Source organism: Prionailurus viverrinus, chromosome A1, assembly GCF_022837055.1.
Source record: "Prionailurus viverrinus isolate Anna chromosome A1, UM_Priviv_1.0, whole genome shotgun sequence".
Lineage (NCBI taxonomy): Eukaryota > Metazoa > Chordata > Mammalia > Carnivora > Felidae > Prionailurus > Prionailurus viverrinus.
The window spans coordinates 10366029-10387369 of NC_062561.1; the positions used below are offsets into that span (position 1 = coordinate 10366029).

At 46.1% G+C, this 21341-nt stretch overlaps 1 protein-coding gene across 3 annotated transcripts in view; it reads left to right on the top strand.

Annotated features, from left to right (window-relative positions):
• The window catches only part of B3GLCT (beta 3-glucosyltransferase), a 120298-nt gene that overhangs the window by 22741 nt on the left and 76216 nt on the right, over positions 1-21341 (top strand). For 2 of the 3 annotated variants that reach the window (XM_047861820.1, XM_047861812.1), the window contains exons 3-4: positions 2462-2501; positions 8935-9044. In XM_047861820.1, coding sequence (XP_047717776.1) covers positions 2462-2501; positions 8935-9044 — 150 coding nt within the window. Of the gene's footprint in view, positions 1-2461; positions 2502-2610; positions 2748-8934; positions 9045-21341 lie in introns of all 3 variants that reach the window. The other variant, XM_047861830.1, reaches the window with a different exon arrangement.

A 21341-nucleotide genomic window follows, 5' to 3' on the forward strand; every position in this document is an offset into this window, starting at 1 on the left:
GGTGTGCATTATCACGTGGGTGTAAGAAATGAACGTTGGAAAGAACTCAGAAGACCGACCTGGGTTTTCATCCTGGTTCTGTGGCTCTGTTGTCTCATTTCTAAAAGGGAAGCATTGGATTGGATCATCTCTAATGCTCTCTTTTTTAAAAAATTATGGAAGGGGCATGGGTGGCTCAGTCGGTTAAGCGTCCGACTCTTGGTTTCAGTTCAGGTCCCGTTCTCACGGTTCGTGCGATTGAGCCCCAAGTTGGGCTCTGCACTGACAGCGTGGGGCCTGCTTGGAATTCTCTCTCTCTCCTCCTTTCTCTGTCCCTCCCTTGCTTTCTGTCTCTCTCAAAAGTAAATAAACATTAAAAATTATGGCAAAATACATCTAACGTAAAATTTACGATCCTAACCATTCCTGAGTGTACAGCTGAGTATCGTGGAGTGTATTCATGGTGTTCGTGCAAACGCCCTTCAGGTCTCTTTTCACCTCACGAAACTGAAACCGTCCCCATTAAACAGCTCTCTGTTCTCCTCCCCCTGCCAACCACCCTTCTACTGTCCGTTTCTGTGAATCGGACTACGCCGTAAGTGGAGTCGTACAGTACTTGGCTTTTTTGTGTCTGGCTTATGTCACGTAGCATGATGTCCTCAAGGCACATTGGTGTTGTAGCATGTGACGGAACTCCCTTCCTTTCTGAAGCTGGATAATATTCCGTGGTGCGTCTACGCCATATTTTCTTTACCCACTCCAGTGCTAATTTTAGATCGAAACTTTCGAATTTTCGGTGATCCTCAGCTGCCAGCCAAAGCTGTGGAGCAGGCAGTGTGGCCGAGGGGTGGGCAGCAGGTTAAGGGTGAAAGCCGGATAGCATGTCTGGTTCTCAGGCGGGTGCTGCTTCTCCAAGGGCGGGCTGTTGTCCTGGCCAACGGTGGCATTGAGAGCGTGTGGAAGATGCAGTGAGTCTATACCTGCTGGCTTATGATAACCCGGCTTTGGTTCAGCACAGGTAGAGAAATGGCTTAAGTGTTCCAGCACTTTTTAGGGTTTTTTCCCCCCAAAACGTCTGTATTCTATCAAGATTAAGTGACGTGTCACTGGATCCCGAGGCATAACAAATGAGTCCATAATAAGTATGGGGTTCTTCTCCACGCAGTGGTATTTCTATTCTTGAGACAAAGATCATTTCAGGAAATGCTGCCAAAGGTAGACACTCTCCTGTGTTTTGCTCTCTCTCCTCCCTGTCTCTTGTCATGGTCCCTTTGGCGTTTTGAGAGGATACATCTCTGTGTGGCTGTATCTTGGCTTTTAAACTGTTCCCAGTTTTGTTGGCAAAGGCTTACAAGTACGTTTCTCGTTGCAGTCTGTGAAGAAAATTGAAGGATGTCTGCCGCTGTCCAATTGTTATAATTATAGCAAATGGCAGTCGAAAGCAGAAAAGGGCAATTAGAGAGAAAATTCCTTCCTGTCTGCTGGAGAAGACAAGGAAAATGGCAGATTTAGCTGCTTACGCTTTGCACTTTGTCAGAGAAATATTTTTTTTAATGTTTATTTGAGAGAGAGAGAGAGAGAGAGAGAGAGTGTGTGTGTGTGTGTGTGTGTGTGTGTGTGTGTGTGTGTGTGTGTGTTGGGGGAGCAGGGGAGGGGCAGAGAGAGTGGGAGAAAGAATCCCAAGCACGCTCCCCACTGTCAACGCGGAGCCTGATGTGGGGCTCCATTTCATGAGCCATGAGATCATGACCTGAGTTGAAATCAAGAGCCCGACACTTAACCGACTGAGCCACCCAGGAGCCCCGTCAGAGAAATCTTTCAGGAACCCTTCCCCTGATCTACCCGGGATCAGGAACAGGTATTTCTTTGCTCACGTCCAGATTTCTATGTCCAGAGCTCTGCTCTAGAAGCCCCTTCCGTGCTCCTGAAGTCTCATGAACCAAAGGCTGAGTGCCTCCTGGGGCCTTGCTTAGGCCGCCAGTGCTGCTCCTCAGGTGGGAGAGAACATGGCCGTGATGTTCTGGATGACAGTACGTCTGAGCCCACGAGATGATAAATACCATAATTAGTGGAGGTCCTCTTCATGGGAAACACACACTGGTGACATCGATACGGTCTCTGTTTGGTTTGCCATGCTTTTGAGTTTATGGGGTTTTAAATGAACTCTCCCAAGACCAGTGGGAACCAGTTAAGTGTTAGCTCCATTTTACACAGGAGGCAAGAGCCCCAGTGACTTGCCCAAAATCACGTAGGAAAGGGGTAGCCCCGTAGGAGGCTCCCACCAGGATGCAGAAGTACGTCGCTGCTGTTCCCTCCCTCCTAAGTTTTCGTCTGTTTCGCTAGGGAGCATTGTCAAGCTCTCGTCGTCCGCGTCATCCCCAAATGTTGCTGCGTGCCGTTCATATGTATTTGGTGTTTTGCTAGCTATGGTATACGACGAGACTTACCTGACTTACCTTCTTCTCTTTTGTCTAAAATACAGAATTTGGAGAAAGGTGGTATCTCAAGGAAGAGTGACATAGGTAAGTAATGATTTTTTTTTTTTTTTAACTTATGAGTATGTGCCCAGGTACGTTTCTTATAAATTATATTTCAGTGAAGTGAATTTCTCCTTCTGATTTTATTTATGAGGTGAAGATCGCTGTGCAAATGTTCTGGTCTCTCCCGAAGACACGGGGAGAACACTTTTCAGATTGACGTAGTGGCTCGTGATTTGTATTGGAAACGACAGCTCGTATGTTAGATTTGATGTCCTTGGCCACCATTTGGTGAGTTTCCAGTGAGGGCAGACGGCTATGCGTGGTGGCGGCTGTGGGAGCCGTGGAGGTGAGCAGGGTGCAGTGTCTGATGTGAGAGGCCCACTGACCTCGGCCTGGAGCCAGAGTCACTTGTTGATGTCACTTCTGTCAAACCCATCCCGAGAACCCTGGCGCAGAAGCAGCGACTTGTGACTTTGTGGACACCCCTGCACTTCCATCCCGGCCCGTGTTCACCCTATTTTGTCCTCCCTTTCAGGATATTGTAAGCATCTTCAAAAATGTAACCACGACATCAGTTTCTCCTTCTTCTTCTTCTCCCTCCTCCTCCTCCTCCTCCTCCTCCTCCTCCTTCTTCAGCTGTGAGAAATATGCCTCAGTGTGAGAGCATAAGACTGATGTCTGAATGTTGGATCTCTTCCCAAAGGGTGTGAACTTTGTCGGCGTCAGTCATCCCAGGGTAGGCCATGGAGACCTACAAGGTGGGCCTTGGACAGGAGGGGAAGGGTACACTTTCCTCTCTAGGTCTGCCTTGTGTGGGGCTGGGCTCTGCAGGGTCTAGATGGCAGGAGAGGCTCCCCGGGTGGAAGGGGCAGGATGGCCTGTACTGGGGCCCGGGCATGCAGGGGACCACGGGGGCATGGGTCGGAGACTTCAGCTCTGAGACTGCGTATTTAAGGAGCGACATTGGGTCATTGCCTTTTCTTTTTTGTATTACGACACCCTGTATGGCTCAGCCACTCCTCCCCACGTGGAGATGTTCTGTCAGCTGTCAACCCTTGTGGGTTGGGTATTTGTTTATTCTATGGGAGCTGATAGGGCTCCTTATAGAAAATGGTTATTAAATGAACTAATGATGCTAGTCTGGAACATGGGCTTGAAAGTGCCATGGGCTTGAAGTTGCCTGGATAAGTAAGTCAACATCCTTGCTATGACAAGTGGTCAAATCTAGTGATATGTACCTTGGTATCAGCATGTCCGAACAAGACCCAGGAGGCTTATTTGCCCACAGGGTTAACATGGGTCTGCAGGCCCCGGGTGGGGGGCCTACAAAAGCAGCCCTCCCAGAAGGATCAGAGTCACGGCAGACTCCCAGGGCCTCCTCCCAGGGCAAGGAGGCCTGCTTTCTGTTTGGGCTCACTGCCTCGTCAGTAGATTCATGGGTGAACGTCATTCTCACCAAGTAAAACACAATTGGAGTGGGTGTGTGTGTGTGTGTGTGTGTGTGTGCGCGCGCGTGTGCGCGCGCGCACGTGTGCGCGCGCGCACGTGTGTATTTAAGGTCTCTAGTGCTTTCGCTTTTATCAGAAGAACCCCACGCTATTTCCTGTCACCATGAAATCCGTGTTTCTTTTTTTTTTTTTTTTTTTTTTAACGTTTATTTATTTTTGAGACAGAGAGAGACAGAGCACGAATGGGGGAGGGTCAGAGAGAGGGAGACACAGAATCTGAAACAGGCTCCAGGCTCCGAGCTGTCAGCACAGAGCCCGACGCGGGGCTCGAACTCACGGACTGCGAGATCATGACCTGAGCCGAAGTCGGCCGCTTAACCGACTGAGCCACCCAGGCGCCCCTGAAATCCGTGTTTCTAGATGACGTCTGACCAGGAAAGACTGGCGCTTAGTAGAGCGGTTGGCACGTGATAGGTGCTCAGCAGCTGAAGAATAGAGAACCTTTGTTTGCTTTTTCTTCGAAGAATGATTGTTTCTCCCTCAGGGATCTTCTCTGACCACCTCCTTGGTTCTGTCACCTTTCCTTAATGCTCTGCAGCTCACCCTTGGTCTCAGAACCGCAATGGTCCTTTCCTAGCCTTGACTGACTTCCTTTTCTTCCTTTCTAGACCACTATGCCCCTCATTATTGTCAGGCACTTAGTGGACAACCCATTTCTTCTACCTTCCTGGAGGAGAGCAAGGGCAATCCGTCTTGAGTTGTGACGGTGTTTGCTGATGGCAGTGACTTCAGAGAGGTTCAAGGGAAGTGATAAGGAACTAGTAGGATTGTCTTATTTAGCTCCACTGACTGGGCAGTGGGAGCTCAGGAGTCAGAGAGTGGGGGCAGCACAGGCAGAGAAGAACCGCGGCCAAGGTGGGCCCTGGGGTCTGGACTCAGCCAGAATGTGACCCAGTTTGGGGGGCTTAGGATCTCTGTCAGCAAAATATTTCTTGCAGCTGCTGTAAAGAACATCAGTAAATTAAGTGTACAAGTGATTTTCAGCACCTAACTGTGCTAGCCTGTTTGTTTGTTTGTTTGTCTGTTTGTTTTTCCTGGAATGGAGGTGGGGCTGAATGGCATGCCATTGATTTTCTGTCATTCATTATTAACAGGGCTTTAGGAACTGGGTTGGGTAGACCCTTACTTTTTTGTCTCCTCACTAGTAACTGCCCCATGTGCATCCGACTTCCTAGCCATACCTGTTACTGTGTTCAGGGCCATAATTCCCCTTGCTGTCCCCAACCTTCACTGTTCCCTCTGTCGGGAAGGTCCTCCCATCCCTTCTTGGGGCATCCCCAGGACACAGTGTCCCTGTCCCTTCTTCTGGGAAGGCCCCACTCTCTGGGATCCCGGATGGCTCTGTGGCCCTTCCCCAGTTTGAAAGCTGTTAATCTCTAGCTCCACCCTCTTAGTGTGGCGCTTGAGATCTGGCTGAGCCAGCCTCCCTCTCTAGACCCAGCTTCCCTCTCTAACTTTATCGTGGACTGTGCCCTGCATCTTTTTCTCAGAAATGCTTGACAGATTCACCTACTCCTGATGCTGCAGAGATAAGGCGGGCCGTGGGCTCTGTGATAACCCCACTTCCTTCTCTGCCACTGGTCTGCTACCCTCTGTGCCCGAGTCTGCAGAAAATTGCTGCATTTTATTTATTTATTTTCAATTTAAAAACAGTTTTTAAAATTATTTTCTTATTTTGAGAAAGAGTGCAAGTGGGGGCAGGAGGGGGGTGGGGAGAGAGAGAGAGAGAGAGAGAGAGAGAGAGAGAGAGAGAGAATCCCAAGCAGTTTCCACACGGTCAATGCACAGAGCCTGACACGGGGCTTGAACCCGTGAAACCGTCAGATCATGACTTGAGCTGAAGTTGGATGGTTAACCGACTGAGCCACCCAGGTGCTCTGAAAATTGCTGCATTTTAAAGGGAACTCAGGAAAGGCCCCTTTCCGGGAGCTCTGCTTGCACATGTCCCCCCTCTGTGCTCCCTCAGTTTTGCACTTGGCTCCGTATTGGAATGGCTGCCTTCTGCCTTCTGCACTAGACTCAGGCCCTGATGTGATGGGGCTGGGCTTGCTCACCTCTGTGTGCCAGAGCCTCGCACTCAGTACAGGCTTCGAGATGTTTGCTGGGTGAGTGCACCTAGCGTGCGTGATCAAGGCATGAGCAAAAGGAAGGTGATGATTTCTTAGATGCAGAAAAAACAAATACAGCTCATAGCACACGACTCGGGCATAAGCAGAGGGGAATAACTCACTTTTCTTCTTCTTGCAAAGCCTCTTCTCCGCATGGAGGAACTGTTGTCTTTGTGGGAACAGTGGGAGTTTTGCTGATCTGGTAGAAGAAATGGCAGGAGTTGATTACTGCAGGATTAACGTTTTGGCAGATGGATTTGCTCTTTTAAAACCTCTGTTATGGGGCGCCTGGGTGGCGCAGTCGGTTAAGCGTCCGACTTCAGCCAGGTCACGATCTCGCGGTCCGTGAGTTCGAGCCCCGCGTCGGGCTCTGGGCTGATGGCTCGGAGCCTGGAGCCTGTTTCCGATTCTGTGTCTCCCTCTCTCTCTGCCCCTCCGCCGTTCATGCTCTGTCTCTCTGTGTCCCAAAAATAAATAAACGTTGAAAAAAAATAAAAAAAAAAAAAAAACAAAAAACCTCTGTTATGAATTATTGTGAACATACAGGAAGCTACAAAGAGTAATACAATGATATCCAGGTAGTTACCGCCTGGTTTAAGGAATAAAATACTCCTAACACAGCTGAAGCTTTTTTACTATTATCTCGATATGGTGTTTATAGCATTCTCATGTAATCTTTTATATTTTTACATCATACATGATATATGTGCATCCATATAGTATATATCCATCTTCTATATATTTGTGTTTATCTTTTCACAAGCGATTGATTTATATAGTTGTGCCTTTGTGGCTTTTTTTTTTTTCCAGTCTATACGACTCATCTATAATATCCATCTGGATCGATGCAGTTTTTATTGCTGTATAGTATTCTAATTTGTGTATCTTGTTAGCGGGTTTTGAGTTGCCTCAAATTTTTTCCTTTTACACCGTCCTGCTGTGAGCTCTCCTGTCCTATATCCTTGTTTTTACATGTATGCAAGTTTCTCAAGGATGATTAGTAGGAGTGGAGTTTCTGGGTCATTGGGAATGTGCATCTTCAGCCCTATTAAATTTTGCAAAAATCATTCTCTGAAGTTTATTCCATTTGTAACAAAAGCAAGTCTTTATCACCCCTTTTTTGGTATGTCACTTACATTAATGTTTCAGATGTAGTAGATTGAAAATTACATTTCAGTTGAAATATAAGACACCCGTTTAAGGCTTATCTGTGTGTCCTGTTTATAGAGCCAAGAAGCTGATTTGAAATAGAGGTAGGTATGTGGAACGTTCATATGTATATAAATTCCTAAAGGAAAAGAATTAGGTCATATTCAGTAGGTTGTTGAGCATTTCCTTTTAAATTTTTTATTGAGTCTTAACCAAAGAGCATTTTGGCTTATTTTTAGGATCTAGATGGCTCATTGTGGAGCTATTTGTTGTATGAATATCGGAGTGAGTGAATAAATGAGTGGAACTATAGAACTGAACAGAAGAGCAATAAAATATAATGGAATAAAATTAAAACCAGATTATGTTCCTGAGTCGAGCTGTTAAAGGGAAAGGCACATGGCGGGGGTCAGGTCACCACGTTCGTTGCTGTAAACCTGGCTGGAGGCAGCAGTTTACCTGAAGTCTGCCTTCTGCCAACACACGATGGCCGTTTCTATGTGTTGCTTTATTGCAAGCTCAGAACCTCATGTGCTTCTCCGCCGTGGGGACTGAGCAACCCTCTTCACTGGCAAGACCTCCGATAGTCGTCCCCGGTCAGGTGGGCCTGGCGTGCGAGGTTTCCTACTTTGCTAGCCGTTGCAAGAAAGTTGGCCGCCCTGAGGTGAGTCTCTAGACGGCTGGCAAATATTTCCAGTGTTGTTGGAGACGGACTTTTATGCCACGCTTCTTGCTAACGCCCTGCTGCTGTGGAATTGTGGCTGTTTTCCTGGAGATAACACTTCATTCGGGCTAGGTGCCTCGTGAAGCAGGGTAGAGATTATTGAGGTATTTATTTGCAAGCTCTTGTGAGCTCATGGGACAGAAGCAGCCACTGGTGAATGTCGCCTTGAAGAGTCATCCAGAATATTCTTGAGGTAGTGCGTACGTCTGCGAGGGCTGCTGAATCGAGGTACCGCCAGTTGTGTGGCTTAAACAGCAGAAATCTGCCTCACAGTTTTGAAGCGTGGAAGTCTCCGATCAAGGGGTGGGCAGGGGTTGCTTTGTTCTGAGGAACTTTCTCCTCGGCTTGTAGATGGCTGTCTTCTCCCTGTGGCTTTGTATCGTCTTCTTTCCATGCGCCTGTGTCCACATTTTCTCTTTTCACCAAATATGATCAGGTGAGCACCTCCGCTAACGACCTCACTTTACCTCGATTACCTTTGTGAAGACCTGGGTCCAAATAAGGTCACATTCTGAGGTCCTGGGCATCAGGACTCCAGCATACGCAGTTTGGGAGACACGCTTCAACCCATAACAGCAACAGTACAATGGAGGATAATGTGGAAATTTTTGGAAGGCTCGTGGTAGACAAGATTCTCAGCTGCTGGGGAGGCTAGTGGTCTAGACATTCTCATACTTTCTCACGTTCATAGTCATTCTTTGGACAGATGCAGGCGCGGACTCACGGTTTGTTACCACGGGTTTGATCTAGGACAGCGAACTCATTTACCTGCTCACTTTTTTTTTTTTTTTTTTTAACCTGCTCACTTCTAAGGGAGGATGTTTCAGAGATCAGTGTAAAAAGAGATTTTGTCACTGTGATTACATTTAAATCGATTTTTCCCCCCTAAGAGTTTATAGCCTGAAGGCTTGCCTTGTTTTTAAGTTTATTTCAGTTGCTGAAAAATAAATACCTGAAAAAACATTTTTTTTTTCCTTTGGTTCTAGATTTAAAAGGAATTGTATTTGTCATCCAGAGTCAAAGTAATTCTTTTCATGCAAAGAGAGCAGAACAGTTAAAACAAAGCATCTTAAAGCAAGCGGCAAATCTTACACAGGTAGGTAGTGTTGGCTGGGATGTCTGCTCCTTACTTCTTTGTTGATACATTTGTGTTTTCCAAAGTACTCCCTCTATAGAGAATTAGTTTCGTTCAGATGAAAATAACTCGTCTGACTTGTCTTGCCTATTTAATATTGACTGGTGTTTAAAATGCCCTAGTTAATTCCTAATGCTCCAAGCATCATCATCTACATTTTTCTGGTTTTGTTAAATTTAAGAGACTTATGTAATTGTGTAGGACTGTTGTGGTTTTGCCATAAAGTATGAGAAAAAGAAGTGGAAGAAGTAACATTTTAAAAGCAGGGCTTAAAATAGCAGAGATAATTAATGTTCAAAATTTTAGTACCAGGTTCTAAGGCAATTTTCATGTTGAAGTAACATTTTCATTAACCTTAGCGTGATGTTTCCTCCGTGAGTCTCTTAATCTCTTTTTTTAATTGGATATCATTAATTGAGCCTTTGAGTTGATCTGTAATGTAATATCCAAGAAGGATTAAGAAGAGAAAGATCGACCCATGCAGGTACATTTTAATAATATTTAAAATAGGCATGAACTGAATCTAAAGCTGTTACGAGTAATGCTGGCAGGCTGAGTAAAGGAAGACCTACCTTCTTCTCTTCCCACCGAGGTGCTTTCTTCTTTAGCCGAGCAAAAAAAAAAAAAAAAGAAAAAAAAATTCCTCCAAGCCTACTCGCCACACTGCATTACCATGGCCTTCAAGACAGAAGTGCTTGTCTGTAGATAAATGCCATCCCTCAGCTCTCTCAGCATCGCTTTGACGGGAAATGTGCTTGCTTTCTGTTGGTGGGTGCTGGGATAAATAAAGGATTGGAAATATCAATGGAAAAATTAGCAGCCTTAATGGGATTCAAGGCAGAGACGCTGCTGAGAATAAGGTTTAGTTGTGCTTAATCTTTAAATGCTTTACATATACAATTCATCCAACCTCCCAGCATCCTCGTGAGGACGGGTCCTTTGTTTCCCTACTTGGAGCATTGTACCTTCTCGAGGGAGACAAAGACTTAGTGCCAAAAGCAGATTTTTTTTTTTTTTTTTTTTTGGTAACTGGCTCTAGGAGCAGCTTGATGCGTTTAAAATTCTTCCTTGTCTGGAAACCCAACTTTTGGAGATTTTCTTCTACTAAATCTTGTCTGATTTCATCAGAGAGGCAGACGTGCGGCAACCTCGACTGGTCTTCCGTTCGCTCTGGTAAAGGCAGAGTGGAGCTGCTAAGCCAAGGCCGTGGCGGGGAGGATGGGGAATCGGTAGCCTGAATAATCCCTCACTTGGGTCCAGGCAGGCGTTAATGGAATTTTGCTCAGTCGGGCCTTGGCAGTTACCCCAAATCGTGGAAGCAGTGATGACGTCAGGACAGAGTTATGTGTGGCTTACTCATATATGAATTAAGAGCATGTGTATCCCTACGTGCCCGTGGGTGTCCGTGCTCTCAGAAACACCTTCCCTCTTACAGAGGCAGAGTCATGTGGTTTAGATTCTGTGTCTCCCCCATTTACTCCCGGTGATGTGGCTTTTGCTTCCTCCGTCGCACCTTAAACCTAGAGGGCAGGTCAACATAGGGCAGTTGAATCGAATCCAGAGGAAATTGAACAGATTAAGATTAAAACTTACTTTAAGTAGATTATGTTACCCATTTGAACATTTTTTTGTTAATTCTTAAATTGATAGTGGCCAAAACCCCTCTCCTATTAACTAGAATAGCTATTTGACCTCTCCCAGTGAAACTCGGGTGTAGGGAAATGAGTAAAGAAATGGAGTCTGAGTTGGGGCTAGGGAAATGTGATCTCATGGGTGAGTGAGTCTTTGAGGGACCATGTGGAAGAGAAGAAGAAAATGCCCTGGACTGCTTTAACACAGACAACATGGCCATGACTTAAGGAAGGTGGAGATGCACTTCCCCTCACGAATGGTTGAGTTAGTGGGTGGGCTGGGGGTGGGCAGCTCAGCTCCAGATTCCTTCTGTTTTCTTATTTTCCCATGGGGCTGAGGTGTCTTGTCCTCCCTGGCATGGTTGGAACTGGTTTACCCCCACTGCATTCACATTCCAGGGTGCGGAGGACAATCAGTTTCCTTTTAGGGATGTGACCTTGAAGTTGTACACATCATTTCCCCTGCGTACCATTGTCCAGGACATAATCACATGGCACACTGAGGCTGGAAAGGGTAATATCTAGTTGGTGGCCTTTGGATCCACTCAGAACTCAAGGAGCTCTAATCACTAAAAGGAAGAAGAGACAAAGTGACATCTCCGCTAAAGTCAGGATTTTGTTTACACATCAAGGACTCGCATTCCAGCATCGTGCCTACAGCTGGCAGTACTCCGTCCTACGCTTAAAAGTTGTAAGAGCCCAGAGCCCGTGTTAAGTGTTCTTACCACAGCATGATAAAAACAAGTAAATGAAAAATTAGGTACTAGTGTGGTTAAGGAGGGGGAGAGGGAGCCGGGAGGCTTTCTCTGTCGACAGCCAGCTCAAGGCAGCAACGTGTTGGGCAGGAGGTGGGCAGTGTGGGTGCCAACCTGGAAGGTCAGGTAGGGACCTGACCACAGAGGAGCTGTGTGTCCTGTTAAGGACCCAGACCTTTCTCAGGACCTCTCAGGATGCCCTCTGGGCATTTGAGAAGTGTTTCTTAGAGATCCAAGACATGGCAGCACATGCAGGAGGAGCCCGCAGTCACTGTTACTGAAAGCACCCCCCAGGGGGAACATGACTGGTAGCGAGAGCCATTAGGCTCAACCCGTTGGGTCTGCGTTTAAAGCCGTCACTCTGGTGGTTGTGAGGAAGGCAGCTGAACAGACCCAAGACCGGGGCAAGGAGCCTAATCTAAGGTCCTTGGACCCATCCAAGCTAACGTGGCCCGAAATGGGGGTGTAGACCGCTGCTGGTGCTTTGTCACAGGCAGTTTGGGAAGTGCCGGGCTGGGGGTGAGGAGTGGAGCTGGGGGGAGTGGGGGAAGTAGGGGGTGATTTGAAGCCACACCCGGGGAGTTTGGGCGAAGGCCTCAGGAGGCATCAGGACCAGTGCCCCGCTAGGTCTGGTGTGGAGGGATGGGGCTACCATGTGAGGTGGAGGATGGGATTGGCAGGTTTGCAGGGTGCAGATGACTTCCGGTTGCTATAGATGAAGTCTCAGGTGGAGGTGTCAGCTGCCTGAGCCTGGATTTTGTTCGCTTTAAACTCAGGAGAAACCTTTGACCCGAAGGTGGTGGATTTGGAATCGGGAACGTACCCAGGTAGTAGCTGAAAGCCTGAAGGTGCTGCTTTCAGGGAAGCAGTGGGAGCCTGGGAAAAACCAGGATCTGGGGGCCTAGCAGAGTGGGAGCAGTTTCTGGGGAGACAGAAGGAGTGCGTGAAACACAGAGAAGGTGTGTTGTCTGATGTCAGGGAACCTGAAGGAATAGCCTTTCAAACAGCTATCAATACTATCCTGTTCCCAAGACAGAGCTTGTAAGAGAGGGTCTCAAAACGTCCATTTCACTGGGTTCGTCTTGTGCGCCTGTCCTGCCTGCGCCCTTACCTCGGGAGGCATCCACACCCAGAGTGCTTTGCTGTCGCAGACGCTGTTGTTATTGTTATAAGTGGCATCTTACAGTATTTGTCTTTTTTTTTTTTTTTTTTTTTTTTTTTTTTTACCGGCTTATTGTACTTAGTGTGGTAATGTTGTCAAGAGGTTCATCCATGTTGTAGCCTGTGACAGGGCCTCCTCCCTTTTAAGTTGCAGGCTCCACGCTCGGTGCGGAGCCTGACTTGGGGCTTGACCTCACGACTGTGAGATCACGAACTGAGCCAAAATCAGGAGTCAGGTGCTCGACCGACTGAGCCCCCCCAGGTGCCCCTGCCTCCTTTGTAAGGCGGAATATTATTATTGTTACTTTGACAGCCTCTCCTCCGTGTCTTCTCTGGTAACCTTGGTCTACCATGACAGCTGTTTTCATCCACGGGTGCTACTTTCTAGGGCGCTCTTTTGGTATTCCGCATGGGCTCTCCGCAGTGCCCTTTCTCCTCTCGGGCATCTGTCCTGCCTTCAGAATCTGGAGGGAGGCAAGACCTCTGTACCTCTTCTTGTCTCCCCCTGTGGCACCTAGCATAATTCCACACACCGACAGTGTTAGGAACTGTTATTTTCACGGATACGTTTTTCTCAGCTTTTAAGGCTTAGAAAGCAGTTCCATTTCACGGAAGTATATACCTCTTCTAGCACTTTAATTTATGCTTGTGTTTTCAGTTTGCTTATACTTAATTTTTATTGTCCTTTACGTTTACAGTTTGCAGTTTTAGACATGTTTAGTAGGTGCCTTCGATTGCCACTAGGTGGCAATGTTGGTTTTACGTTTAAAGACCCGTAATTAAGCAACATCATTAAGCAAACCCTTCTTTTCCAGCATTTAATTTCTGTGATAATAAATGGAGTCTAGACTAAAGCAATAAAGAAGCTTCCCTTTAATTGTAAGGTAGTCTATTTTTCTTATTCTGAAACTCTTTCCTAGGATGGAAGTCAGCTACGAATACTGAGGTAGTTTTGACAAAACTTTTAACACTTGGATTTAGTTTGCTGCTAAGATCCAGCCTTTTCGTAGTTGAAATGGCCAGAAAGATTTTAGAGTCTGCAACTGGACCTGATATTGGTTCATTTTTTCTCCTTATAGGGTTTTTTTTTTTTTATGCCATGCATGTGATTAAAAGCTGAATTTTAAAGATCCAAAGACTTGTTGACAGCTAACATAGGGTCTACAGACAATACTTGGGGCAATGGCGAGCTTGCCTGATCTAGAACTACACGAACACCGAGCAATAAGGTTAAATTCAGAGAATTAAATGTTGAGATGCACAAAACACGGGGGGTGGGGCAAAGCCCCTTTAAGAGGCAGGTATGGTTCGCTGCTTAAAATTGAGCTGGGACTTGTTCTTCGAAATTGACATGTTCTTGAGTAAGAATTGACAGCTAATTAATCAGCCATGGAAGGGGAGAAAAGGAGTCTAAGGCAGAGGTTGTCAGGACCTCCCCAGCACTGTGATGGGGAGCTTGCTCGCTCCTTCGTGGAGGGGTCACTCCCACGGTTTGGCAGGCGTGCGCCGTACCTCTAACTGAACAGCATGTCTGGGACCCTCGTATCACTTGGGATCTGCACCGTGCAGTGTTCAGGTTCCCCAGAGATTTGCCCTCCATGAGCATTCACAAAAGTTGCTTGCCGAGGGAGGGATCAACAGTAAGTTTTATCATTTGAATATTTATCTGATAGCCCAAAATATCTATTCCTCCCACACTACCAGATGTCTAGAACTGCTGTTTATTCATTACTCCTGTCAGGTTGCACTTGACTACAAAATCTGCCAAAAATTAAGGTGCAAAAATTTAATGGTTTCTGTGATTATGCATCTGCTTCTAGCTGTTCTCTTTGCTTTGGCAAGTCATTACCTGTGCCTGTTTTGCCTCAAGGGGCTAAAATGAGGTCTTATTAAAAACACAAACATTTTTCATTCATCTAAATGTGAATATAAAACCAGGAGCCTAAACTGACTTTCCGTCTGAAACTTAGTGCTGTACCGGGGGTTGCGGCTAAAATAATTCGCGTCGTTGTGGGTTATCATTCCCGTCTCCAGTGTTGACGCTTACGATGCAGCTTATCATGGCTCTGTGGTTTATAGTTATGTGTTTCTCCTAATCGCTGAGACTGCAGACTTCACCAAGTGCTCGTCTCTGAGCAGAGTGCCGTTCTTGATTGCCGTGGAGTGAAGGGTTCGAAAAGGTACGCTAGCTCTTTGCGGCACTTACGAGGTCGATGGTACCTGTTTCGTGGTAGAAACGACTGTATCATTAAGTAGGTAAGAGAAGTCCAAGATAAGCATTTAAAAATATCTGACAACTATTAATTGGACATCTGTGGTTGTATTGGGTACTTACGAATGTAACAGGACATCTCTAGACAGTACGCAGGGCCCTTTAGAACGATGGTGCCCGTTTGAGGCCATCAAAGCCGTAGAGCAGCATGTAAAAAGCACACGTTAATATAGTTTTCCTTGTACACGTGAAGCCTGAGAGGACAAAGATGGAAGGTGTGTCAACTCATGTGAGAGTGAAGGGAAAAGTGAGCCGGAGGGATGTCAGTTCAGAGCATGGAAGCTGGAACTGGAAGACAAAGACAACTTGTCAGGAAGGCTTACTTTTAGTATTATTTTTAAAGTGTATTTATTTTGAGAGAGAGAGAGAGGAAAAAAAAAGCGTGAATGGGGGAGGGGCAGGAGAGAGGGAGAAAGAGAGACTCTGAAGCAGGCTCCTCACTGTCAGCGCAGAGTCCGATGTGAGGCTCCCTCCCCCCGCACCACGAGATCATGACCTGAGCCAACGTCGGACGCTTTACCCACTGGGCCTTGGCTGGCGCCCCAGGAAGGCTTACTTTTAAGACGCCAGGTGGCAGCTGGGATTTTTGGAGCAGTTTGGGTGATGTGTAAAGATGTCTTCACAGGGAGATGTGTAGCGAGATTGGAAATAAAGTCAGTGAGATGGGGGATGTGGTTGAATAGGGGGTTCCTAAATGCAGATCTGTAGATATGAGGGTACAGACTTTGAAGAAGTGCTATTTTCTTTCCTTAGATTTTTTTTTTTTTCCTCCCTGCATTACAGATGGAAGGATAATGTGAAGTTACCCAAAGATTGGCTGTTTAAAATTTTTTTTTTCAATGTTTATTTATTTTTGGGACAGAAAGAGACAGAGCATGAACGGGGGAGGGGCAGAGAGAGAGGGAGACACAGAATCGGAAACAGGCTCCAGGCTCTGAGCCATCAGCCCAGAGCCTGACGCGGGGCTCGAACTCCCGGACCGCAAGATCGTGACCTGGCTGAAGTCGGACGCTTAACCGACTGCGCCACCCAGGCGCCCCAAGATTGGCTCTTTAAAGAGGTGCACAGTCAAAAAGCCACGTGGAGGTGAGGCTGACAGAAACCCATACGGAGAGTCTGTGCAACAGTCTGTTAATCAGGAAGTTAATTAATCAGGAAATCTCTTAATCAGGAAACGAAACCAGTATTTCCTGTCAAATGCCTACTGTGTGCATAGCATCTGTGTTGTGTGTGTGTTATGATTTGACTTCTGTTTTTTGAACCTAAGAAACTTCCTTTTTGAATGGACATTTGTGTGAAAATACTTGTGTGTGTGCGTGCACGTGCGCGTGCACGCACACACACACACACACACACACACACACACATTTGTTACTTGAAGTGGGAACATATCCTAGCCTCTGATGAAGACACTCTGGGAGTATCTTGTGTTTATGTTTTGGTGGAGAGGCGGTCCTCTGAAAGTTGTCTTTTCCCTTCTGGGACCTGGGACCCGGAAACCCAGGGGATCCTGGACCATGATCATTTTTACAGTAGCTTCAGAAGCCTTAGGTGTTAACACTTGCCTAAAGTTACAGAAACCAGTATTGTTCTCCGAAGGAATTTTCAAAACAAGATTAGATTGGAAACAATAAAGGACAGAATACAAAGCATCATCATGGCGTTTTTAGTAGGTTCTAGTAAAACAAAGATGCAGACACTGCTTTGAAGACTGTCAAGTGTGAGCTCAGCCACACATAGCACAGGGCAAGGGTCGTGCTTGGTTGGGGAACCACCTTGAGTGGGGAGTGGGGAAGTCAGCCCCTGTAGGGGTGAGTGCAGGGGACAGGGGAGTCCTGAGTTCTCGCTGAGACAAATATGGGCAGAAGTACAGATACATTATTTTTCTGTTTTTAAGGCAACCTGCAAATACAGAAAAGAAAGTTCAGAGGTGGGACATGCTTATGAGTTTTTTCTGGGGGTGGGGTGGGGGAATGTTGAAGCTGTATATGTTACATTTGGCAGATGCTGGGTTATATTTTCTGCTTTGGGACAAATGGAGCCGAAGCAGCTGCTTAGAAACCTCTCTGCTCTCCCCACCCCCAACTAAATAGCTTTCGAAAAGAACAGACCCTTCTAATTTTATTGCCTTCTTTTACCGTACAAACTTTATTTAAAACCTGGATGAATCTCAACCTGAATGAATACATGATATCTTTTCCTTGTTCGTGGAAAGTTTTGTAAGTCACTATTTTCTTTTTTTTTTTAATAATTTTTTTAATGTTTATTTCCGAAGGGGAGAGAGACAGAGCGTGAGTGGAGGAGGGGCAGAGAGAGAGAGACAGACAGACAGACAGACAGAATCTGAAGCAGGCTTCAGGCTCTGCGCTGTCAGCACAGAGCCTGACGCGGGGCTCGAACCCACAAACCGCGAGATCATGACCTGAGCCGAAGTCGGACGCTCAACCGACTGAGCCACCCAGGTGCCCCTGTAGGTCACTATTTTCTTGAGGAGAGTTAGTCTCTTTGGTTCATTAGTTTAGAAAAACCTCATTTCCGTGAGGTAAGTCAGGAAAGCCAGAGCAAAACCTCTCATAGATCAGTGTGAGGAAGTTTGAGTACAACGGTTTTGCGTTCCCTGCTTTTAGAAATGTTTTTATTGCCCAGGAGACAGCATGAGGCCCTTCATTGAAAGGCTAGCTTTGGGAGTGTCACTGGCTACCACTAAAGTTCTCTTTTGAGGAGAGAGCGGTTGGATGCTTAATTATCTACTAAAGGTTCATTTCTTGTACTAACTGATAGGTGGTAAGACATCACATTAATTATTAAACTGGAGACTTCATGACGTTGCCGTCGAGTAAGAATTTATTCATCCGTTCATTTACTGAATCCTCATTGAAAGCTTACTTTAAGCCGGGACCTGGGCAAGACGCCCCAGGAGAAAATAGGACAGTGAGACTCACATTGCCTCAGGGGCAGTTCCTGAGCAGCCATGAATTCGTCGCACTGTGGAGGAGGCCATGTTGGGAGCATCTGTCTCCTTTTGGCTGCGTAGCATCTGAACCCCTTCCCTGTCTTGGAGAACACTGTCCCGTGTGTATCCGGTGGGAGCTGGGGGCTTGGTCCAGCAAGAACATCAGAGGCCAGATGCTGGGTCTCCCCAGCTCAGGGGAGGGCAGCCCATGATGGAGTGTAGCCAGTCAGATGTGGCCACGCGGGACTGAGTCTGGAGCCAGGGGCCCACAGTCGGTGAGCTTTAGAGCTCACTGACTTGGTAGTGACGTTGGTACACAGTGGCTAGAGCTGTACGGTGGGGACCAAGTTAAGGGCCAGCACCTGAAAGTGTGCAGAGAAGGTAAGTGCTGCTTGGGGATGGGGTGCTAGAGGGGGGCGATGCCGAGCAGGGTGGCCTCTTGTGGGTGAGTCAGTGTAGACGGCAGGCCTGTGGCCCCCCCCCCCCCCCCCCCACTTCCTGGAGGCTCATTCTAGTAGGGGAGATGCTGCATGTGGCCCTGTGAAGCAGCAACGGTACCACACTCCCAGAACACCGGCAAGGAGGCCCCCCGGCCCTGCCTGGAAACGTCAGCGAAGGCTTTGTTGTCGAGGCATTTGAACTGAGCCTCGAACAAACAGTGAAGAGTTTGCTAGACTCCTGCCTGCAGCAACGGGGGGGACCCCCATTGAGGGCGGCCGGTAATCGTGGGTCTCACCGGGTATCCGGGAAAGAGGGAATAAAAGGAAAAGGGAGCCCCTCTGGGAGCTAACACGTGAGTTAGAGAGGTGGGGTTGCAGGGACTGGTGAGATCTCCGATGCGTGGGGCCGGGGTGTGGGTACCGGATGGAGACAAGAGTTGGGCAGCGCAGCAGTGAGCACAGCCAACTTTCCCTGAGCACACTCTCTCTCTCTCAAATAAATAAACTTAAAGAACAGTGCTTGGCACATAGTAGTTGTGCAACAAATATTGTAAAGTCAATGCTTATATTAATCACCATCACGTGCACAGCACGTGCCAAATGTGTGGCATGTATTAACTTCCTTGGTACCCAGGACCGTGGCTGTCCCCACACGAACGATGAGATAACAGAGTCACAGACAGGGCAAGCAAGTTGCTCAAGGTTGCACGTCTCAGAGGAGCCAGAGCAAGAACTCTGATGCAAGTACCTTGGCTCTAGAAATCAGGTCCTTAAATACTCAGCTGTACTGCCTTTCGTGAATGAATGATTAGTTAACACAGATTTATTTGAGCTATAAAAATGCATTTAGTAATGTATTTCAAAGTAAAGAGTTAATAAAAATAAATTTTATAAATAACGAGGTAATATTTTTCTCTTGTGAGGAAAAGATAGCGATTAAGACAGGTACCTGGAAAAAAATATATATGTTTTTTAAATATAGGCTCAGGTTCCTGGAAGACACGTTATTACAGCATCGCATATAATCTACTGGTTCATAAATGAATACCGGATTTTTAAAGACTAGTAAATCTGTCTGATATGTGTTCCAACCAGCACATCATACACCTTTATCAGCATCCTATAAGATATACCTCCTTCTCATAACAATAAACAGATGTTAATTTTCATCATAATTCATGTGTTTGTCTAAAAGCTCAGTTCAGTGCCTAAGGGCTATATAATAGTTGGAATTTGGAAGTGCGGTTGAACTGGAATCAGTCTTAAAACAGGATTCAGTCTTTCAGAACGATTGCCTAATACTGAACAAAAGCCTTGGCTTTTGCTTTCAAATTTAGTACTTGGTCTGAATGTTGAGACCGAATTGGACCATGAACTCCTGTTCTGCTAGGTTTATACTCTGAATTAAGGTAGGGGCAAGTTACAAATATTGGGAAACAGCCCGTAGAGAAGGGAAAAGGCTGGTGGCATGAACTTAAATTTGTTGAGTTCTTTCCAGACACAGGCTCGAAGAGTAAAGTGATTCAAAACCAACTTCGCCTAGTGAAGTTATTTATGATAAAGTATTGAGCTGTTTTCGTCCATGTTTAAATGTTGGTTCTTTCATACTATTCGTGTTTCTAGACATAAATTTTCGTGATTTTGCTTCCATATCAAGAGTGAAGGGCTGTCTCCATTCGCAGAGCACTGTCAGGGTGCTCAGCTGTGGAATCGAACCCCTTTGCCAAACGAAGGGAATGGGTTTGTGTCAGAGCCAGGGAACGAATGGGAGCGTTGGTTTTGAAGGTGTTTGTTTGCTCTTCTTAAATGTTAGGGGCCTTAAGTGCGAACATATGCCTTGATCCAAAACGCGTTCAAAGGAAGCACTGACGGCATGTCCAGTGGGCTTTCTGACCTCAAAGCACTTGTTAGGGGACCGGTAGATGCTGGAAGCAATGGCAGACGGGTTCAATGACACGGGTAGAGTTGATATAAGCAGTTTAGGTGAACTGTGGTCCGTTTTTTCATTTTCTTTCCCTTTTCTGTCATTTGCCCACAGTAGGCCCTGTTTGTAGCCCGTTTATGCCTGCCTCTCTTATGGCATTATCTCATTTTTTTTTTTTAATTAAAGAGGTTATTTTTAAGCTCTACACCCAACGTGGGGCTTGAACCTACAGCCCTGAGATCAAGAGTCGCACGCTCCACTGACTGAGCCAGCCAGGCACCCCTCATTATCTCATTATTGACACAATTGTGCCTTACCTTTTAGGTTTGAAATAGTAGCATTGTTTGGTGAATAGGCATCATTTAGGTTGACGGCAGGCAGTGCTGCACGCATGGGTGCCTTTTCTGTAGCTTTTATTCCAAATGGCTCTGCTGATGCAGCATTTTCTTATTTTCTTTCCCCTTGATATTTCACTTGAAAACTCTCTTAGTCATCCACCCAGTTACATATTAAAAAACTTGCATTGCATATAAAAGTGCTGTAAGCTGGTGATACGGCACCTGTACGGAGGTCTAAATCTGGTGGTGGTGTTATTTGTAACAGACAAATAGAGCATAAATTATTACAATTCCAAGTAGTCAAAACTGAGAGAAGATCATTTGGTGGAAAATTTTATTGTGACCTTTTAAATTATTTTTTCTTAAAAAAATTATTTTTTCCCAGTGCTAACACATGTGAACATGTGTGCATCTGTATTCACACACCGGATATATGTATATATATATATGTATATATATATATATATATATATACATATATATATATACACACACACACACACACACACACATGCATGTACATTGTATATAAATACACACGTATACACATACGTGTGTGTATAAAAAACAAGAATAAAAGCTCTTGGGCCTTTTGGGGGGTTAGTGGATGAAGATTTATTTATAATTGAAATGGCCTTGGGTTAATTGAGAAGTAAGACCAGGTTTCTTTTTTTTTAATATAATTTATTGACAAATTGGTTTCCGTACAACACCCAGTGCTCATCCCAACAAGTGCCCTCCTCAATGCCCATCACCTACTTTCCCCTTCCCCACCCCCCATCAA